The 17,262-nt window shown below is 41.4% G+C and overlaps 1 protein-coding gene across 6 annotated transcripts in view; it reads left to right on the top strand.

The window, feature by feature from the left end:
- Positions 1 to 17,262, top strand: part of EVC2 (EvC ciliary complex subunit 2) — a 169,200-nt gene that overhangs the window by 2,644 nt on the left and 149,294 nt on the right. For all 6 annotated transcript variants that reach the window (XM_073342528.1, XM_073342529.1, XM_073342527.1 and 3 more), the window contains exons 2-4: positions 3,244 to 3,298; positions 12,362 to 12,528; positions 13,069 to 13,134. In XM_073342528.1, the coding sequence (XP_073198629.1) occupies positions 3,244 to 3,298; positions 12,362 to 12,528; positions 13,069 to 13,134 (288 nt within the window). The remainder of the gene's footprint in view (positions 1 to 3,243; positions 3,299 to 12,361; positions 12,529 to 13,068; positions 13,135 to 17,262) is intronic.

The following is a 17,262-nucleotide window of genomic DNA, read 5'->3' as shown; positions in this document are numbered from 1 at the left end:
CTTGCCGTTTTTGTATTGCTGTGCTCAGCAGTTGCAATTGTCAGACCTGGAATATCAATTTCAAGTTCTTTGGCAATGATTTCAGCTTCATCACACATCTCCTTCCATTTACTTTCAGATGTTATCATTTATTGAAGAGCAGCAACATTGTTTGCTACTAATTCCATGGTACTTGATAGATTCAAGTTTTCATTTTGCAGTTCTTCTGAAGCCCTGTGCAAAATCTTGAATAATCTTTCCAAAACCAAGAGCCTCAACAGAAAGTAATAGCTCTTTATCTTTGCCATCAAGCCCTTTGCAATACTAACTGATGGTCCATCAGCTCTCTGAACTGAAGTGGCTTCCAGTATTTCCACTACAGTGCCAATTATGCATGCATTTTCCAGATGGAGTCACAGCGAGTTTCATATAATCTACCTAGTTCAGGTACCTTCTGGCCTAGGTCCTGCTGTGTCTTAACAAACGGTTCCCAATACTTGTAATTACTGCTAAAGAAGATGTACAGTGCCTGAGCAAATGTAAAGAGTCTCTGACACTGGGTGATGCTGAAACATGTCATTGCAGACACAAGATTAAGCCTGTGAGGACAGCATTTCCCATAAAAGGCATGTGTAATCCTTTCCTGAATTTGAGCTTGTACGTCTTTTAAATGTCCACTCAGCACAGAAGCTCCATCGTAGCACTGGGCAAAAATGTAATTAATATCCAGCCTCAAATGCTGTAGTTTTTCAATAATCGTTTTTGAGACAGATTCAGCATTTAGATTTTCCACGTGGAAGCAGCCTCCCGGAGCTCTTTCCTGAATGGTTCCTTTTTCCACAGAAGCATAAAAGGAGACACAGTTGTTCTTTTTTTGGTGCGTCTTTAGCTTCATCAACAAGGACAGAAAAATACTTGGTGTGTCGTCTTTTACCACTGGCACTTAGGTTGAGTCTACACAGGAAAAGCTGTGCACAGGTTAGCTGTGAGGTAGCTTGAATCCAGCTAGCCCAGGTAGTGATAGCAGTGAAGGCAGTACAGCCAGGCTTCAGGCCGGGTAGTGCAAGTCTGGCATGGACTTTTGGTGCATGCTTGGCTGACTTGTCCATTCTGAAGCCTGTGCTATGCTCTCTTCACTTCTGTTGTTACCCATGCTAGCTGGTTTCAAGTTGAACAGACAAGCCCATGCACAGCTTTTGCTGTGTAGACAGGTCTTTAAATCTGATGATAATAGAGGCTGGTGGCACCTTGTCTGCACCAGGACTCCCAGCTACATGGTGGTAGCTCCGGTGGGGAACTTCTTCTACAGTCCCTTCCTATGGACATAGTCAGCTCTAGCACTGGGTGAATTTCCTAGTGCAGACAAGGCCATTGTCAGACTTAGTATCTGTGCATCAGTTTATTCTTCTGGAAAGTAGGATCGTATTACCTACATCAAGAGTCACCTCAACCCATCCTCTGTGAGGCTGTCAGATTTTAATTTGTGTGCACTCTTCCATTTGCTCTGGTAATGGGGGAGGGGTAAATAGTCTGAGAGCTGAAATTCTGTTCTGTATGCAGTGATGCGAGTAAGTTTTATTTAAGTCTTCATGTTTCCTATTTTGATTTATTCTTACAATTTAGATCCTCAATACATTAGCGTCCACTCTAAATCTAACCACTCAGTTCTGAGCAAACTGTCATTTGCCGAGGGGGAATCAATGATTACATATGAGGAAATCACATACCACAAGGGTGCTGCAAGTAGGGGTGCTGGGGGTGCAGCAGCACCCTTTGACTTGAAGTGGTTTCCATCATATACAGGGTTTACAGTTTTATTCAATGGCTTTTAGCTCCCCCACTATACTAATTAATCCAATGCCACTGCATACCAGTAAATCATTTTCTAAGTCACTAAAACACAGATCTCTATTTTAACTTCAGTTCACTGACTTTCATAATCTCATTTTTGTAGTTAATATTTTTATTGTACACTGAAACTGTGGATTACATTTGTAACCACACAGATCACTTTAAGTCACATTTGACAACTGGCGTTATACAAAAGACATTTTACAGAAGTATAGACATCTTTGCCAGGAACTAGGTATTTACTGTAAATTTCAAATGAGACCACAGAACAATGGCGTACTGGTTAGAATGTATTTAAAAATGAACCTTTGTTTTTAATTAATTTTAGTTCATCTTAGTTTATCTCCTTTTAACTCATGTTTACAGATTAATATAATACTTTGTAATTTTACGTTTACTTCATGTTTAAATATTTTATTTACTATTTAATATTTAAATATTGCTTTCCCATAGCTGCTTGTCCTCTCACTCCAGGTTAAATTTGATCAATTAACAAGGAAGATTTTTAAATTCCCTGCCCTTGCTTAACCCTGAAAGGCAAATTGAGTTCTTTTTGTTTCTTTCATCTTCATCAATAGTGCATTGAATAATTCTGTTGATGTATGAGGCCGGACAGAATACAGCTTGCTTTTCGTGACTGATATTGGTTTCTGCACCACTGAGAGTAAAAACATGTTTGTATCCATAAAATAAACAGATTTGACGTGAAACAGAGAAAGTATGTATTGAATTGTGGTGATGTTTTTTTACAGAGCTGCTTTTCTGACCACAACTGGACTTTAAAGAAAATCCCACGTTTATTTTGGGCAGGCTGGACATACAAGATATATCAATGAACAATCTTCTTATCCATCATCTAAGTCATTAGCTAGGAGAGTGTGCGGTCTTGAGGATAGAGTAGCAGAATGGGGATCAGGGTTGAGATACATTTCTGGCTCTAATACTAACGTGTTAGGACGTCTTGTGTCAAGTCACTTAAGGGACACTGGTTAGGTTTAAAATGTTGATGTTTCTGCCCCACAGATCTCAAATCTAATCTTTATAATTCCATATGGCAGGCAGGCAAGTATTATTCTGGTACAAATTTCCTTAATGTAGACAGGGCTTAAGACTGTCAAAAGAGTTTCTGACAAAGCCAGTCTATAACATACACATCTTGGAGGTTTTTATACTTACGTGGAAGCTACTATCAGTGCTAGGGCCAAGGCATAAGAACGCAGACCCCAGGTCCAGTGTACTATTCACTACTCACTGCCACTTCTGATAATCTTATGAGTTTTGAGTACAGAAATCAGAATTTGTACTTTAGTGTAAAGCACATCTCCAGTTTGAGACAGATTAAACTGTATTAGAAATGTATTTTGTAAAGAAGGTCCTGGGTTTATAGTCATTCTTCTTTTGTGTTAACTGTAGGTTGTTACAGATAAACTGCGGATTCAAAAAAAGAGAGACTGCTTCGGTATGACAGGTATGTATTCATTTTAACTGCCCTTCCAATTGTTCTAAACCTCGAAGTGCTGGAGAATCCTGGGAGCCCAGATGCTTTTAAAAAGTTTGTTCTATAATAACATTTGCCATATTATAAAACACGATACACCTCTGTTTCTTAGTTGCTATAGCTATGTCTGCACTTCACGGTAATCCAGGGCCTGTAAGTTCCAAGCTTGTGGACTTAGTCATTCCAAGCCCATGCTGAAGCATCCACGCTGCATTTTAAACCAGGGCTTATGGTTCCTGGATCTAGGTCTCACAACTGTGCTTATGTGTCCACACTGCACTAGGCAGACCTGACTTGGGTCTGTGGTTTGAGCTGCATTCACACTGCAAACTGACAGGGTTTGGACCTGAGTCACAACTGGACTTGGGGTCTGACCCACCCAACCAGCAGGGTCTAGAACCCAGGTCCTGAGTGCTTGCTGATCTGAGTCAGACTGATTTGTGTATGGATAGAAGGGGGGCTTGAGCTCAAAGCTGAGTCAGAGATTGGTCTTAGGATATGTATATACTGCAATAAAAGGCCTGTGGCTGGCCCTAGTCAGCTGACTCAGGCATGTGGGGCTCAGCCTGTGGGGCTATAAAACTGCAGTATTGGTGTTCGGGCTCAGGCTGGTGCTTGGGCTCTGAGACCCCACAAGGGGGAATATCTCAGAGTCTGGGCTGGAGTCTGAGTCCAACACTGACATTTTATAGCCCCATAGCCTGAGCCCGGTGAGCCCAAGTCAGCTGACCTGGGCACTGTGACTCGTTGCCTTGGGTTTTGTATTGCAGTGTAGACATAACTGGAATTTCACAGATTTCCTCCAGACATATAGTGTCTGAAAAATATTTTAATGGAAGCTTCATTTGCTTCAGACAATTTCCGCTGTAATAAAATCAGTTTACAGTTTCAATCTCTGTGCTCTCCTGAAGTCTGACAGAGGCTGTGTGCCCCAGTCAGGTGCCAAGCTGTGGTCAGGAGATCAGTAGTGGTTCTGGGGTCGAGCTGGGTGAGGATATCAGTGAGTCAGGGTCAGCCACTGGGTTACAGACAACAGGCAAATAGTAGAGTCAAGGACAAACCAAGGTCAGAAGCAGATTCTAGGGTCCACAGCCAGGCAAGGTCTGGAGAGGAAGCTGGCTGGCAGTCTGTGTCATTGCTCACACTGCTCCACACAGTGGCTTCCTGATTTATATATCAGCATAATACAATCAGTGGGCTGTGAAGGGGCTGCCACTCAAGCCCTGCTGGGTGATTCTTTCTGTAGTGCCTGTCCTCATAGGGTCCTCCAGTGGAAACTCTGTCTTTGCCTCTTCTAGGTGATTCCTGAGTTTCTCCTGAACGAGATGGATCTGTTGGATTCACTTGGTGGCTGGTGGTAGCACCAGGGAGGCTGGTGGTAGTGCTGGGTAAAAACAGGGCTGGAACCCATAATTAGCAAAAAAGAGGCTCCAACCTGTGGAGTGTAACACTGACAGACACTGGTTGGCAGTGGGCGGGATTGAACCTGGGACTTCTGAAGTTTAGTGCATGAGTCTCTATTGCATGAGCTAAAAACCACATGGCTCTTAGCTAAGGCTGTATCAGACTCATTAATCTCTAGATAGTCTAAGTGCTGCTAGAGGGGGATAGAGCGCCACATCAAGCAGGCATGGCTTACATATTTCTCCTAGCTGAGGAAGCGCGTCCCAAGCTTCAGCAACTTCCCAGTTGATATCCCGGATGAGCCCTCGCTTGTAACGCTGATAGAGCCCAGTCATTGGGATCAAATCTAGGACCTTGGAAGCTTAGAGTATGAGCCGCTACTACATGAGCTAAAAGCCACATGGCTCTTAGCTAAGGCTGTAGCAGACTCAATCTCTAGATGATCTAGGTGCTGCTAGAGAGGGACAGAGTGCCACATCAGGCAGGCATGGCTTACAGTTATCTTAGTGACAACTTACGAAATGCCTCAAGTACTGTTCCAATACTTGGTTCACCCTTTCAGTTCATCCATCTGTTTGAGGTGGTAGATGGTGGAGGTGGAGATGCGGACATTGAGTAATCTGAACGCTTTGTGCCAGAAGCGGGAGGTAAACGTGGGCCTTGTCTGAAACTGTGTGGTCTGGAAGTCCATGGAGATGGACCGGGAGTTGGGCTGTGGTCTCGACACAGGTGGTTGCAGGAGATAAGCCATTTTAGTCAGATGGTCTATGGATGTTAAGAATATTGTGTGATCATCAGACGCTGGGAGTTCCACAAGTCTCAGCTGATGGTGGACAAAGGCCTAGCTGGGGTCTCCAGGTGTACTAAGGTGCTGAGAGGTCTGGTCCAGGACATCTTGGTACATTCACAGCACTCATAGGAGTCTATGTAAGGTTGGGTTTTGGCCAGCATGCAGGGCCACCATAAAAAAGGGAAACCATGCAGGAGGTGTAGGGCAGCCAAAGTGACCCACCAATGGATCACCGTGGCACAGCCGTAGCATCTCCTGTCAAGGCACCCCAGGGGAACATTTATGAGTTCATCAAAATATGTCATCCCATCCCTCATGGAACTGTGAATCTTAGCTCCTAATAGCATAGACTGTATTATTTGGGCAAGTGAATCTTCTTTTGAGGCAGATCGGATAAGGGAGAGCCCATCTTGCTGAATTGTGGAGGAACAGGGTCTCAGAAGGGGGTCCTCCTTTTCCCAGTAGTGTTCCCCTTTTCATGATAGTCAGTTTTCACGATTATCAGATAGATAGTGTCAGTTTTCCCATTTCAATTTCCTGGGTGGCAGGTAGTTGTAAACTTGAATCAAAAGAAGAACAGGTCTCACCTTAGTTGCCTCTGGTTCAAAGCTCAGGTCTTGTGGAGGTAATGGAGGTTCTTATGGGCAGTAAATACCTGTACTGCATGCTGAGCTCCCTCAAGGTGGTGATGCTATTCTTGTAATGCAGTTTTGATTGGGAGCAGCTTCTTGCCCATATTTCGTAGTTCATCTCTGCGGGGATGATTTTTTTGAGAGTAGAATGCACAGGTATGAAGAACTGACTGGGGTCTGAGTCACTGAGAGAGTCCCACCCTGAGGGCCACGTTGGATGCATCTGTTTCCACTATAAATGAGTGAGTTGGGTCAGGGTGTGCCAGAATCGGGGCAGTGGTGAAGGCAGTCCTGAGCTGGTTGAAAGCAAGCTGGGCTTCAGGCAGTCAAGTGAATCAAATGGCTTTATGAAGGAGGCAAGTCAGGGGGGGCTGTTTGTTCACAGTCCTTGGCGATGAATCGCCTATTCAAATTTGCAAAGCCTAGGAAGCACTGAAGTTCTCAGTGGGTCTGGGGTGCTGTCCAGTTATGGATGACTTCCACCTTCTGCATATCTATCTGAATGCCCCATGTAACCTAAATATTCAGTGGTCGTCTGGTTGAAGGTGCACATCTCTAGTTTGGCGTAGAAACTAAGCTTTCATAGTCCCTCCAGGACAGACTGACATTATGGCAGTACTGCTTAGGGCTTCTCAGAAAACACCAATATATCATCAAGGTAGATGACTATGTAGTGATCTAGGATGTCCCTGAACATTGTTTATGAAATGTTGAAATGTTGTGAGGGCATTGGTTAAGCCAAACAGCATTACTAAATATTCAGAGTGCCCATATCAGGTCTGAAAAGTTGTCTTCCATTCACCCCCCAGGCCTTATCCATGCTAATTGTGTGCCCCTGAAAGATCAAGTTTAGTGAAAAGGTCCTGGCAGTCCGGCAATTCCGGGATGAGGTGCAGGGGGTACCGATTTGAATAGTCACCTGAGTCAATGCATGATGATCTATGCAGAGGCATAGTGGCCCATCCTTTTTTCACACAAAGAGGGCTAGTGCTCCTCCTATGGAAGTGGATCTGTGAATGAAGCCCATTGTGAGATTGTCCTGCTATACACGTGTCATGCATCCAGCTCTGGTTTAGACATAGTGTCTATCCATCCACAGGGCACCTTGTCCTGGGTTATAGGTCTATTGGACAGGTGTAGTCCCTGTGTGGGGATAATGAATCTGCATTTTTGTTTTCAAACACATCCAGGTAGTCTCAGTACTTGTCGAGGAGGCTGAGCTTCTGGTCTGGGGCTGCTCTCTTCTGGTTACCCCCCACAGTCCAGGGTCTTGCTTCTTAGGGTCTTATCCAATCCTGGGACCCTGGATGCGACCACTTGGGGTTGGTCGATTTGTTGGAGGCAAGCTATCTGGCAATATTTGGAAGAGACGCTAATGCTCCTCCGCCACCAGGAGATCCATGGGGAATGTAGCTCCAACCAAGGAATGCCAAGAATTATTGGAAAGAATGGAGAGCAGATCACATCAAAACATACTATTTCCTGATGCCCTTCCATTTCGGCCTCTAAGGGGACTGTCTCTTAGGTCACCAGTCCTAATGATAGGGATAACCCATCAATTGTGTCCACCAGATCCGGTGTGGGTTTTGGCAGGAGAGGGATCTGGAGGGTTTGGGCTGTCTTGACATGTATAAAGTCAGCAGCAGCCCTGGAGTCTGTCATCGCTAGTTGCAGGGGAGTCTCCTGTGCTCGCTCCAAGACCCGCAACTGCAGTGGCAATTGGAAATGCGGAGAGAGCCCATGGTTCCTGAGTTGGGTTCTACAGAGCATGGAAGTCTGGTGATGCCCGGGTTGTACCCCCACTACTGGGCCTGGGCTGGTCTATTTCCCTGAGCTCTTTCAAGCTAGACAGGAGGAAAGGGTGTGTCCTGGCTCCCCACAGTGAAAACAGGTTCAGCTACTGTGAACATTCCTTCTCCTCCAGGGTCAGGCATGACCAGGGTGACCCAGGTTGACTTGCACGGATTCAGGACTTGGTTCTACAGGTTTGGTGTAGAGGGGGAGCATAGCAGTAGTAACATAAGTTTTTGCTGAAAAGCATCCTATTTTTTTCTGTTTTGTCCTACCTCCTACGCTCTGGTTTATTCTCACCGCGTCTTTGACTTTGAAACAAGAAAAGCTAATGGCAACACTGGAAATTGAAGTGCAGTAAATTACTACCTTTGTCTGTTCATTGGTGTGTGTAATTGAAGGGACTTTAAATTCGTGCTTTTGAGGACACAGAATAGTTCCAAGGGGGGAAAAAACAAATATAGTAAACAAATGCATTTTTGAAAAACAAAAATAAGACCAGGTAACTGAAAGGTTTGTTGATGTTAGGACTCATTAGGAAAAACAGATTCCAAATTTCTTTACAGATTCAAAATATTCAGCTTTGGGGGAAGGGCTAACCATTAGAATTACTGTATTTTTTATTAAAAATGCACATTTTTTTTTACTGGTAACTGAGCATCAGCACTGAGCTTGGCACTTTACACCTAAGACCTGGCCCATGCCCTGAGGATCTTACAATCTGCTGTAATTCTGACACTGACAACACCAGTATGGTTTGTATGAGTTCGGATGTGGTGCAGAAGTTTATGAATGTCAAAGAGTGGACTTCCAGGGTTCTGCACCCACTGCTTGCCAGACTATAGCTGAACCTCTTAAATTTCCAGATTACTGCGTTTGTTTTTGTGACTAATAGCTGCCTCCATTTCAGCTTTCTCTTAAAAAGAATGTGTGACCCATTTTACTTCATGTGTGTCATTCATGGATTTGTGCTGGAAATGGCCCAACTTGATTATCATACACATTGTAAGGAGAGTGATCACTTTAGATAAGCTATTACCAGCAGGAGACTGGGGTGGGAGGAGGTATTGTTTCATGGTCTCTGTGTATATAATGTCTTCTGCAGTTTCCACAGTATGCATCCGATGAAGTGAGCTGTAGCTCACGAAAGCTTATGCTCAAATAAATTGGTTAGTCTCTAAGGTGCCACAAGTACTCCTTTTCTTTATTCATCCCCTTATAATGGCTGGTCCTTAGAGGATAAAGTCTACTACACATGACAGCTACAGAAGTCAATCCTCTTAACACTGGAGTTCCAAGATTCGGTCCCTAATGATGACCAGTAATTGAGGTTATTGCAAATGCAAGATCCACCTCTTTGCACATAGCCATTTGTAGTCTCTTCCATTTTGGTAATCTAACAGATTCCTCTCTTACATATCTATCCCCTGGACTCATAGGAAAGGGAGCAGAGAATATAGTCTGTACTTGGACAGCAAAGATTTTTCTTAATAATTCATGTATCTGACACCTAGGTAATATGATATTGTGCATAATATGAATATATGGGATTTAGTGAATCCAACTGTAATCTCGATGGCAAAATATTCACTCACCTTTCACCTGTTGCAATGACTTTATTGTTTTAGTTTTCTAATATTTTTATTTTGCAGTTCAATATAAAGTGCTTCCTGAGCACAATAGGGTTCCAACCTTTGCAACTGATAACAAGTTTTGACTTCTGCATATGAAGTCAACGGGTTGCTTCATAGGTATAGAAGTCCATCTGTGTACTGTCATTTCAGGGTTGGAGTCTATATTGGCATCTCATTTATCATGGTAATCATAATTGTTTAGTTAAATCCTGCTCACCAGGGCTTTGATTTAAGTCACCAAATTCACTTTTAAGGGCTTAGTCCTGAAAGGTGCGAGGAGGTGTGAGGTGCAAACAGAACCTTACAAAAAGTAGTAAATACTACATGGGATTGGGCCATAATTCAACATAACTAATCCCAACAAAATACAACAGAAAAATATCCTTTATAATATGCAGAAAATATGCTGTTTGTTTCACATTTCTTTGGTTGAAATTTTTTACACACATTTATTTTTTTGTTGAAAAAACCGGATTATTGAAATGAAACTTTTAATAAAAAGTTGTGGACATTATGAAAACCTACTTCTCACAAAATTTTCCAGAATATTTTTACTGCACTATTTTAATTGAAATTCATATGGAAATTTTTTTCAAAATTATCAAAAGTTTTACTAAAACAATGGGTTTTCAGTAAGCAAACATGTATTTTGTTTAAATGAAAGATTTCAAACACGAGTTTGATTTAAAAAAAATTCAGTAAAAAATAGTGAGAACATTTCACAAAAGATGGGACACATCTATTGCGAACCCCGCAAACAAACAATTTAGAAATTTTTAATTTAAATTGTCTTCCAATTTATTGATCAGCTCCAGTTTGATTAAACTAAGTTTTAGCATGAGCATCCATTCGTAGTAATACTGGACCTTATCCCTATCTGGAAGATGTTTAGATAGTACAGTGATGAGTGTGATATAAGAACTTGTGTTGAATAGACTAATGCTATTAAATTATTTTGGTTTATATTTTCAGAGGTATTCATCATGGGCAAATCTTTTCTCAGCATGTTCTAAGATAATATTGGCATTACTGTTTTACAGAATTGGGGCCCTTGATTTGATTGCGTTACAATTTAACGAAAACTCATTTGAGAACAAAGCACCAATTAGAAACATTTTAATACAGTCTGAATGTTTAATGGTTTACTAGCAGACAGTCTTTGAAGCACAAGTCTTTTTATATTTAGGTAGCTCATGTTTATAAAGCTCTTCAATTATTCATGCTTTTCTGAAATCTTACTGTGGGCTGAAATTATTAATAGTTGGTTTAAGCCTGAAACCTGTTAATTGAGATATAATTTGCTTTAAATCTGAATGACAAAATTCTGCTTTTGGAGATACAGTACACATACAAAACCTTTTCTCTGGGCTCCCAGTGAGAGTTGTGTGCACATATCTGAGGGCAGAATTTTGTCTGAAGTTTATTATGAATTGTATAGTTTTATTATTTCAGAACGTGACTCTAGTTTCAATGTTGTGCACACTTCCCACTGAGAACAGAACCTACTAATTAAGGTTGTTTCCTTTGGTGTGAGAGGGAGTAAGGTCCAGCAGTTATGGCAATAACTAGACCGGAAATAAGGAAACCTAGTTCTGTTCTTGTGTTTGCTACTGACCTGCTGCCTGATCTTGGGCAAGTCACTTCACCTCTCTGTTCCTTGGTTTTCTTCTTGCCCTGTGCCTGCCTTGTCATGTTCCTTCAGGAAGGGATTGTCTCATACTGCATTTGCCTAGCAAAATAGGGCCCTGTCAAGGTTCCTTCCCCACTCTGAACTCTAGGGTACAGGTGTGGGGACCTGTAGGAAAACCTCCTAAGCTTACTTTTACCAGCTTAGGTTAAAACTTCCCCAAGATACAAACTATTTTACCTTTTGTCCTTGTACTTTATCGCTGCCACCACCAAACCCCTAACAGGTATATAACTGGGAAAGAGCCCGCTTGGAAATGTCTTTTCCCCCAAAATCCTCCTAAACCCTACACCCCCTTTCCTGGGGAAGGTTTGATAAAAAAATCCTCAACAATTTGCATAGGTGAACACAGACCCAAACCCTTGGATCTTAAGAACAATGAAAAAGCAATCAGGTTCTTAAAAGAAGAATTTTAATAGAAGAAAAAGTAAAAAGAATCACCTCTGTAAAATCAGGATGGTAAATGCCTTACAGGGTAATCCGATTCAAAACATAGAGAATCCCTCTAGGCAAAACCTTAAATTATAAAACAGGAATCTGCATCCCATTCAGCACAGCTTATTTTCTCAGCCATTTAAAGAAAACAGAATCAAACGCATCTCTAGCTAGATTACTTACTAAGTTCTAAGACTCCATTCCTGTTCTGTCCCCGGCAAAAGCATCACACAGACAGAGAACCTTTGTTTCTCCTCCACTTCAGCTTTTGAAAGTATCTTGTCTCCTCATTGGTCATTTTGGTCAGGTGCCAGCGAGGTTATCCTAGCTTCTTAACCCCTTACAGGTGAAAGGGTTTTTCCTCTGGCCAGGAGGGATTTTAAAGGTGTTTACCCTTCCCTTTATATTTATGACAGGCCCCAATCACAGAAATGAAGGGCTAGAAGGGACCTCATGAGGTCATCTAGTCCATCTCCCTGTGCTGAGGCAGGGCCAAGTAAACGTAGACCATCCCTAACAGGTATTTATCTAACCTCTTCTTAAAATGGTTGGATTCTCTTTGCTACTGCTAGGCACAGTGGCAAGTTTTTGCCACATGGGATCTAGAGTTCATGAGACAGATGCTTTAGTTCTAACATAGAGTATTACTTTCACTTTCAGCTGTAGAATTACTGGGACCAGAATTAAAGGGAACAAATGAAGACTATGATCTGCTTTTGACTTCTGCAGCACCAGATATTTACGGGATCCATTCACTGTTTGCCTTGATCCCCTCATGGACAAAGAAGATTTTGTTCAAACGAGAGTCTACCATTAACCAGCAGCTGGTCAGTAAGAGGTGGCTGATGTTTAATATCTGAAAGGGTTGTAGAGAAGTAAGGTCAGCAGTAGTCTATCACTGGGAATTTACTACCTAATTAGTATATAGTTTCTAATTGTGTCTCATATAATTATGTTCACCTTCGGTACCTTCAGCAGTAACATCTGGTAAATGCATGAATTTCTTATAACTGAGGTGACAGGTACAGTCAGGTGTATGTCATATAAATTCTAACTCTCTCTAAGTAATAAAATGAATTTGTACCATTTGATAAATTTGTTTCTTTGTGCATTTTGTCATGGAAGTCTGGTCACAGAATAATAAACATATGTCACTTAGGCTAATAAGTATGTGTGGGAGTAGATAGTTAAACAAATTTGTATAAACAGATAAAAGGAGATTCATTGATGGCTGGCAGAGCTCTTAAATGCCAAAGTTGTGAACCGGTTTAACTTTTTTCTCTTTCTCCATTACATTACACAACTTGTGTTGTAGTTTTGTATTGAGATTGGTCCATATACAAGATTTTTGTTTTTTCCCTCCCCAGCTGGAAGATGTGCCAAGAATTTCAGTGTCTTCTGGGTATGGGATAACTCTTCAGAAATGTGCAGTGGTAAGTTTTGAGATACTGCTTTGTCTTATTTGAGGAAGTAGTAAGATCCAAATCTTCTGTGAATATTTTTTGTCCAGTTATATAAATAAGAACCCTAATATAACCCAAAGTCAGTACACACAAACAAATACTTTTACATTGTATAATAAAGGGAGTAAGTTGTTATACAGTAAATGTAATCTAATACTTCAACATTATCTGTGAGTAATGAGCTTTGAAACAATAGTCAGCAGCATTTACTAACTTTGTACAGAGTGCAGAACATGACTGAGCTGTCTAGTCTTTATATTATTGATGAGTTGATATTGCCAGTGGTATCTTAAATATAGTAACTTATGCCATGGGTTCATGCTTCCTAAAGGCTACGGTATCAGAATTAGCAGGGTGAGAACCACTATTAGAAATATCATTAGTTCTGGAGACTAGGAGCCCATGAGGAATGATAGCAGTAACCACAACAGCATCTGCAAATGATCAATCTCCCCTTTATTAAAAACCTTACTATACATATAATCAATGCCGCAGCTATAGATACATAAGTGAAGATGGCAAAATATCATAAAATATCCAACATCAATGTTTTCATACAGGTTGAACCTCTCTAGTCCAGCACTCTCAGGTCCAGCAACATCTGTGTTTCGTCATGATTTTATTTTATGTTTTTTATGCTTTATCTATTTATTTCCTTGTGCCATACAATAAAATTGTGCAACAACACTAACACTTTGTTATGAAGAGAGCCAGTAAGCCTTGGCTAGGCAGTGTTGCAAGCATTGTTCCATTTATTCGCCTCAACGAGATAAAAATAAAAAGAGACCCACTCACTACAATATTGACCTCCTGTGGGACGGCAAATTCTCTGGTTTGGCACCGGTCAGGTCCCGAGGGTGCTGGACTAGAGAGGTTCAACCTGTTCTTGCATCCCCAAGGTTATCATCACGATAGTTACCTGTAGAGCAGTAGTTCTCAACCAGGGGACCAGGGCCCCCTGGGGGTTGTGAACAGGTTTCAAGGGGTCCGCCAAAATAAACCAGAGAGCAGGGCCAGTGTTAAACTCACTGGGGCCCAGGGCAGAAGGACCAATTCCGAGCCCCACTGCCCAGGGCTGAAGCAGAAGTCTGAGCAAATTAGCTTTTCAGACCCCTCCCTGCCCCACAGTGCCATGGGGCCCTGGGCAATTGCTCTCCTTGCTACCCCATACTGTCGACCTGGCTTTTAATCTACTGAGAAATAGTTGTTGTGGCCTAGGAGGGCCATGGAATTTTTATAGCATGTTGGGGGGGCCTCAGAAAGAAAAAGGTTGAGAACCCCTTCTGTAGAGGGTCTTCTGATGGATTCTTCCTCCCTATTCATGCTGAGGAACCCTTTTTATTCTGTGATGAAGTGAGCTGTAGCTCACGAAAGCTTATGCTCAAATAAACTGGTTAGTCTCTAAGGTGCCACAAGTACTCCTTTTCTTTTTACTCATGCCAATAGCCTTTATGCATATGCATTCGGGCTCCAACCCCTTTTCCCTTATCTGGACTTCCACCCCATAAAATTTGGGGTCCCTCACTTTTCATAGGCTATCCTCTTAGTTCCCCTTATTTTAATTAGCATTTATATCCATAAATTCCCATGGTAACCTGCTGTCACTGCAGATTTTCCCATGATGTTACAATCAAGCATCTTGCAGAATTGATGGGTACGTAGTGGCATGTTTTCCAGACTTCACCTCTTAGCATATATTTTACAGTAACCTTGTAACTTCACTGATACCTCCTTGGTTACCTGCTCATGCCTATCCTTTAAGGCCTAATGTGTCTAAGATTAAAATCTTACAGGCCTCAGCCTGCTGGCCTTGCATTACAGCCCGACTTTGCTTATAAACCTAATGCGCACTCATAAATGCTTGTCAATCTTATACCTCTACAATACTATCCTACTTATTGCTATACCTATGCCTACAATTTAAATCTGTTCACCACATTTAATTATATATAAATTAACCACAACAATAGATAACACCATTAGATGTTTATATAAGGTGATAAGTCACAGCAGATACTAGTAGGAAATCTAGTGTAAACATAGAGTGAAAGAGACATCTGGCAATATTTGGGGCTTTACAATCTCATTTTCCAATTTAAAAAAAAAAAAAATTCTCTCCTTCTGCTGTTTGAAAAACTCACACAAATGGAGAGAAACTGACAGGGATAACAGTGAAAATGACTATACACAAAGACTGCTGTCAGATGCACAAAGGGCCAGATTTTCAAAGATATTTAGGTACCTAAAGATGCAGATAAGCCCCTAGTGGGATTTCAAGAGTGCACCAGCAGTTTAGATGCCTAACTCCCATTGAGGCACTTAACCTGCTTAGGTGGGTTTGAAAAATGGCTGTTTTTCCAGTTTGTTTATTTTGGGCCAGATTTTTAAAAATTTAGCCCAAAATAAACTAACTGGAAAAATAGCCATTTTTTCTTTCAGTTTTACTTGTAACATGAGTAGGTTTACAAAAATGTGTTTAACTGCTTGGGGCAATATTTTCAAAAACATTCAGCTCTGGCCCATCTCTACTGATGTCAATGAGACCAGAATCAGACCATTGCTGAGCACTTGGGTGAGTCCCAACCTTGATTTTTAAGAAGATGTTTTTAAAACAAAAGCACTTTTCTTAATGTGCAAACACCTGATTCAAATTCTGATTTCAGTGACTTTGGCTCAGGGCCCAAGTGAATAAGATGACCAAATAATGTGAACCTGTATAAATATGAATACGTAACAGTGAACTGTATATAGTAGGCAAGAGGCTGGGTATTGAGGGATTTATAAAGACCTTCTTTCAAGAGCAAGATAAGGGCTCTCCTCTGTAGATGTTGACTGAAGCAAGAGCATCCCATTGAGGCCAAATGGGGTCTCCCAGCGAAGCAAGGAAGCACCCAGGAGCAATTGATGACTAGGTACAAAGGGAGAAAACACAGCCTTCAGTTTCTGTTCCTGATTTTTATCTACCTAGCTCTGTAATGTCATGTATAACCATTAAGACTCCTTTAAACCCTGGGCTAGTTGGTGTAGAATTGACCAAGTATTTTATACAACCCTAAAAAGTAGCTACCCACCTAAAGTAGGTTTCGTTTGACTACTGTCAAGTCTGTATGGCAGGAAGAGTCCATCTTATTTGAAGAAATTTTAAATGTGTTTAGGTGGAATGGGTTAACGGATCCACCTAATTTGGTTTTTCGTTTTTACACTGGTCAGATCAGGTTTGAATATTTGTAATTACAGCCAATTCACTCTGCCTATCCCTTGCATGGAGAAAGATAGCGTGTCGTGCTTTACGTCAAGCTTGGATTCAGCCTTTCAAATGACCCAGCGTACAAGCATTGGGAATTTAGCAGCTGGTTTGAAAATACTGACCTGATGAACTGGATCAGATCATATGCACAGAGTGGAAAATAGGAAATGGAGAATACATATGCATTACATTGCAGAGCCTAATTAACTGTAATGTTATTATCAAAATGGCCATAGATCATAATTAGCAAGACTCAGTATTGATAATTTCAGTTACATGAAGTGATGTGACAAAACCTCCCACTTCAGAAAGCTTTATAGAGCAGATTCACTACTCCTTTATTATAAGAAGATCTTGGAGAGAGAGAGTTTTGAAACACTTGCGTATTTGATTCTGCTACTCATAGTACAACCTAGGCAGTTTCGTTAAAAAGGGCCAAGTCTTGCTGCGCAAGATCAAAGCTAGTCTGCTCCAGATGGTAGGATTATCAGGAAATAATCTTTCAATGCTGCCAGTTGTAAATTAAAAAAAAAAAAGTGGTTATATGTGAATTGTCTTCCACCTTTGGATCAAATTAATATTTTATTTCAGTTTGCTTATCTCGTCCTTTTCTTTGAATCCTAATACATCTGAACAGACGTTTTCCTCCTAACACCTGGCTGACCATATGGCAGTCTCTAGTAATTTAAATGGAAGAGTAAGATCTACTTTGTTCTCCCATCTCAGGAATGTTTCTGAGGCATTTCCTTTGCAAAACCAGCAGGGAAATGACATACATTTACTCATTCAGGGACAGATTCTGCAGTCCCTTCCTCACGTAGATAATGTCACTGAAACCAGCGTGTACAGAT

Source organism: Lepidochelys kempii, chromosome 4 (genome assembly GCF_965140265.1).
Source record: "Lepidochelys kempii isolate rLepKem1 chromosome 4, rLepKem1.hap2, whole genome shotgun sequence".
In the NCBI taxonomy this organism is placed as follows: Eukaryota; Metazoa; Chordata; order Testudines; family Cheloniidae; genus Lepidochelys; species Lepidochelys kempii.
Note: the sequence above shows the minus strand (reverse complement) of the source record. Positions and strands in the feature narration are given on the sequence as shown.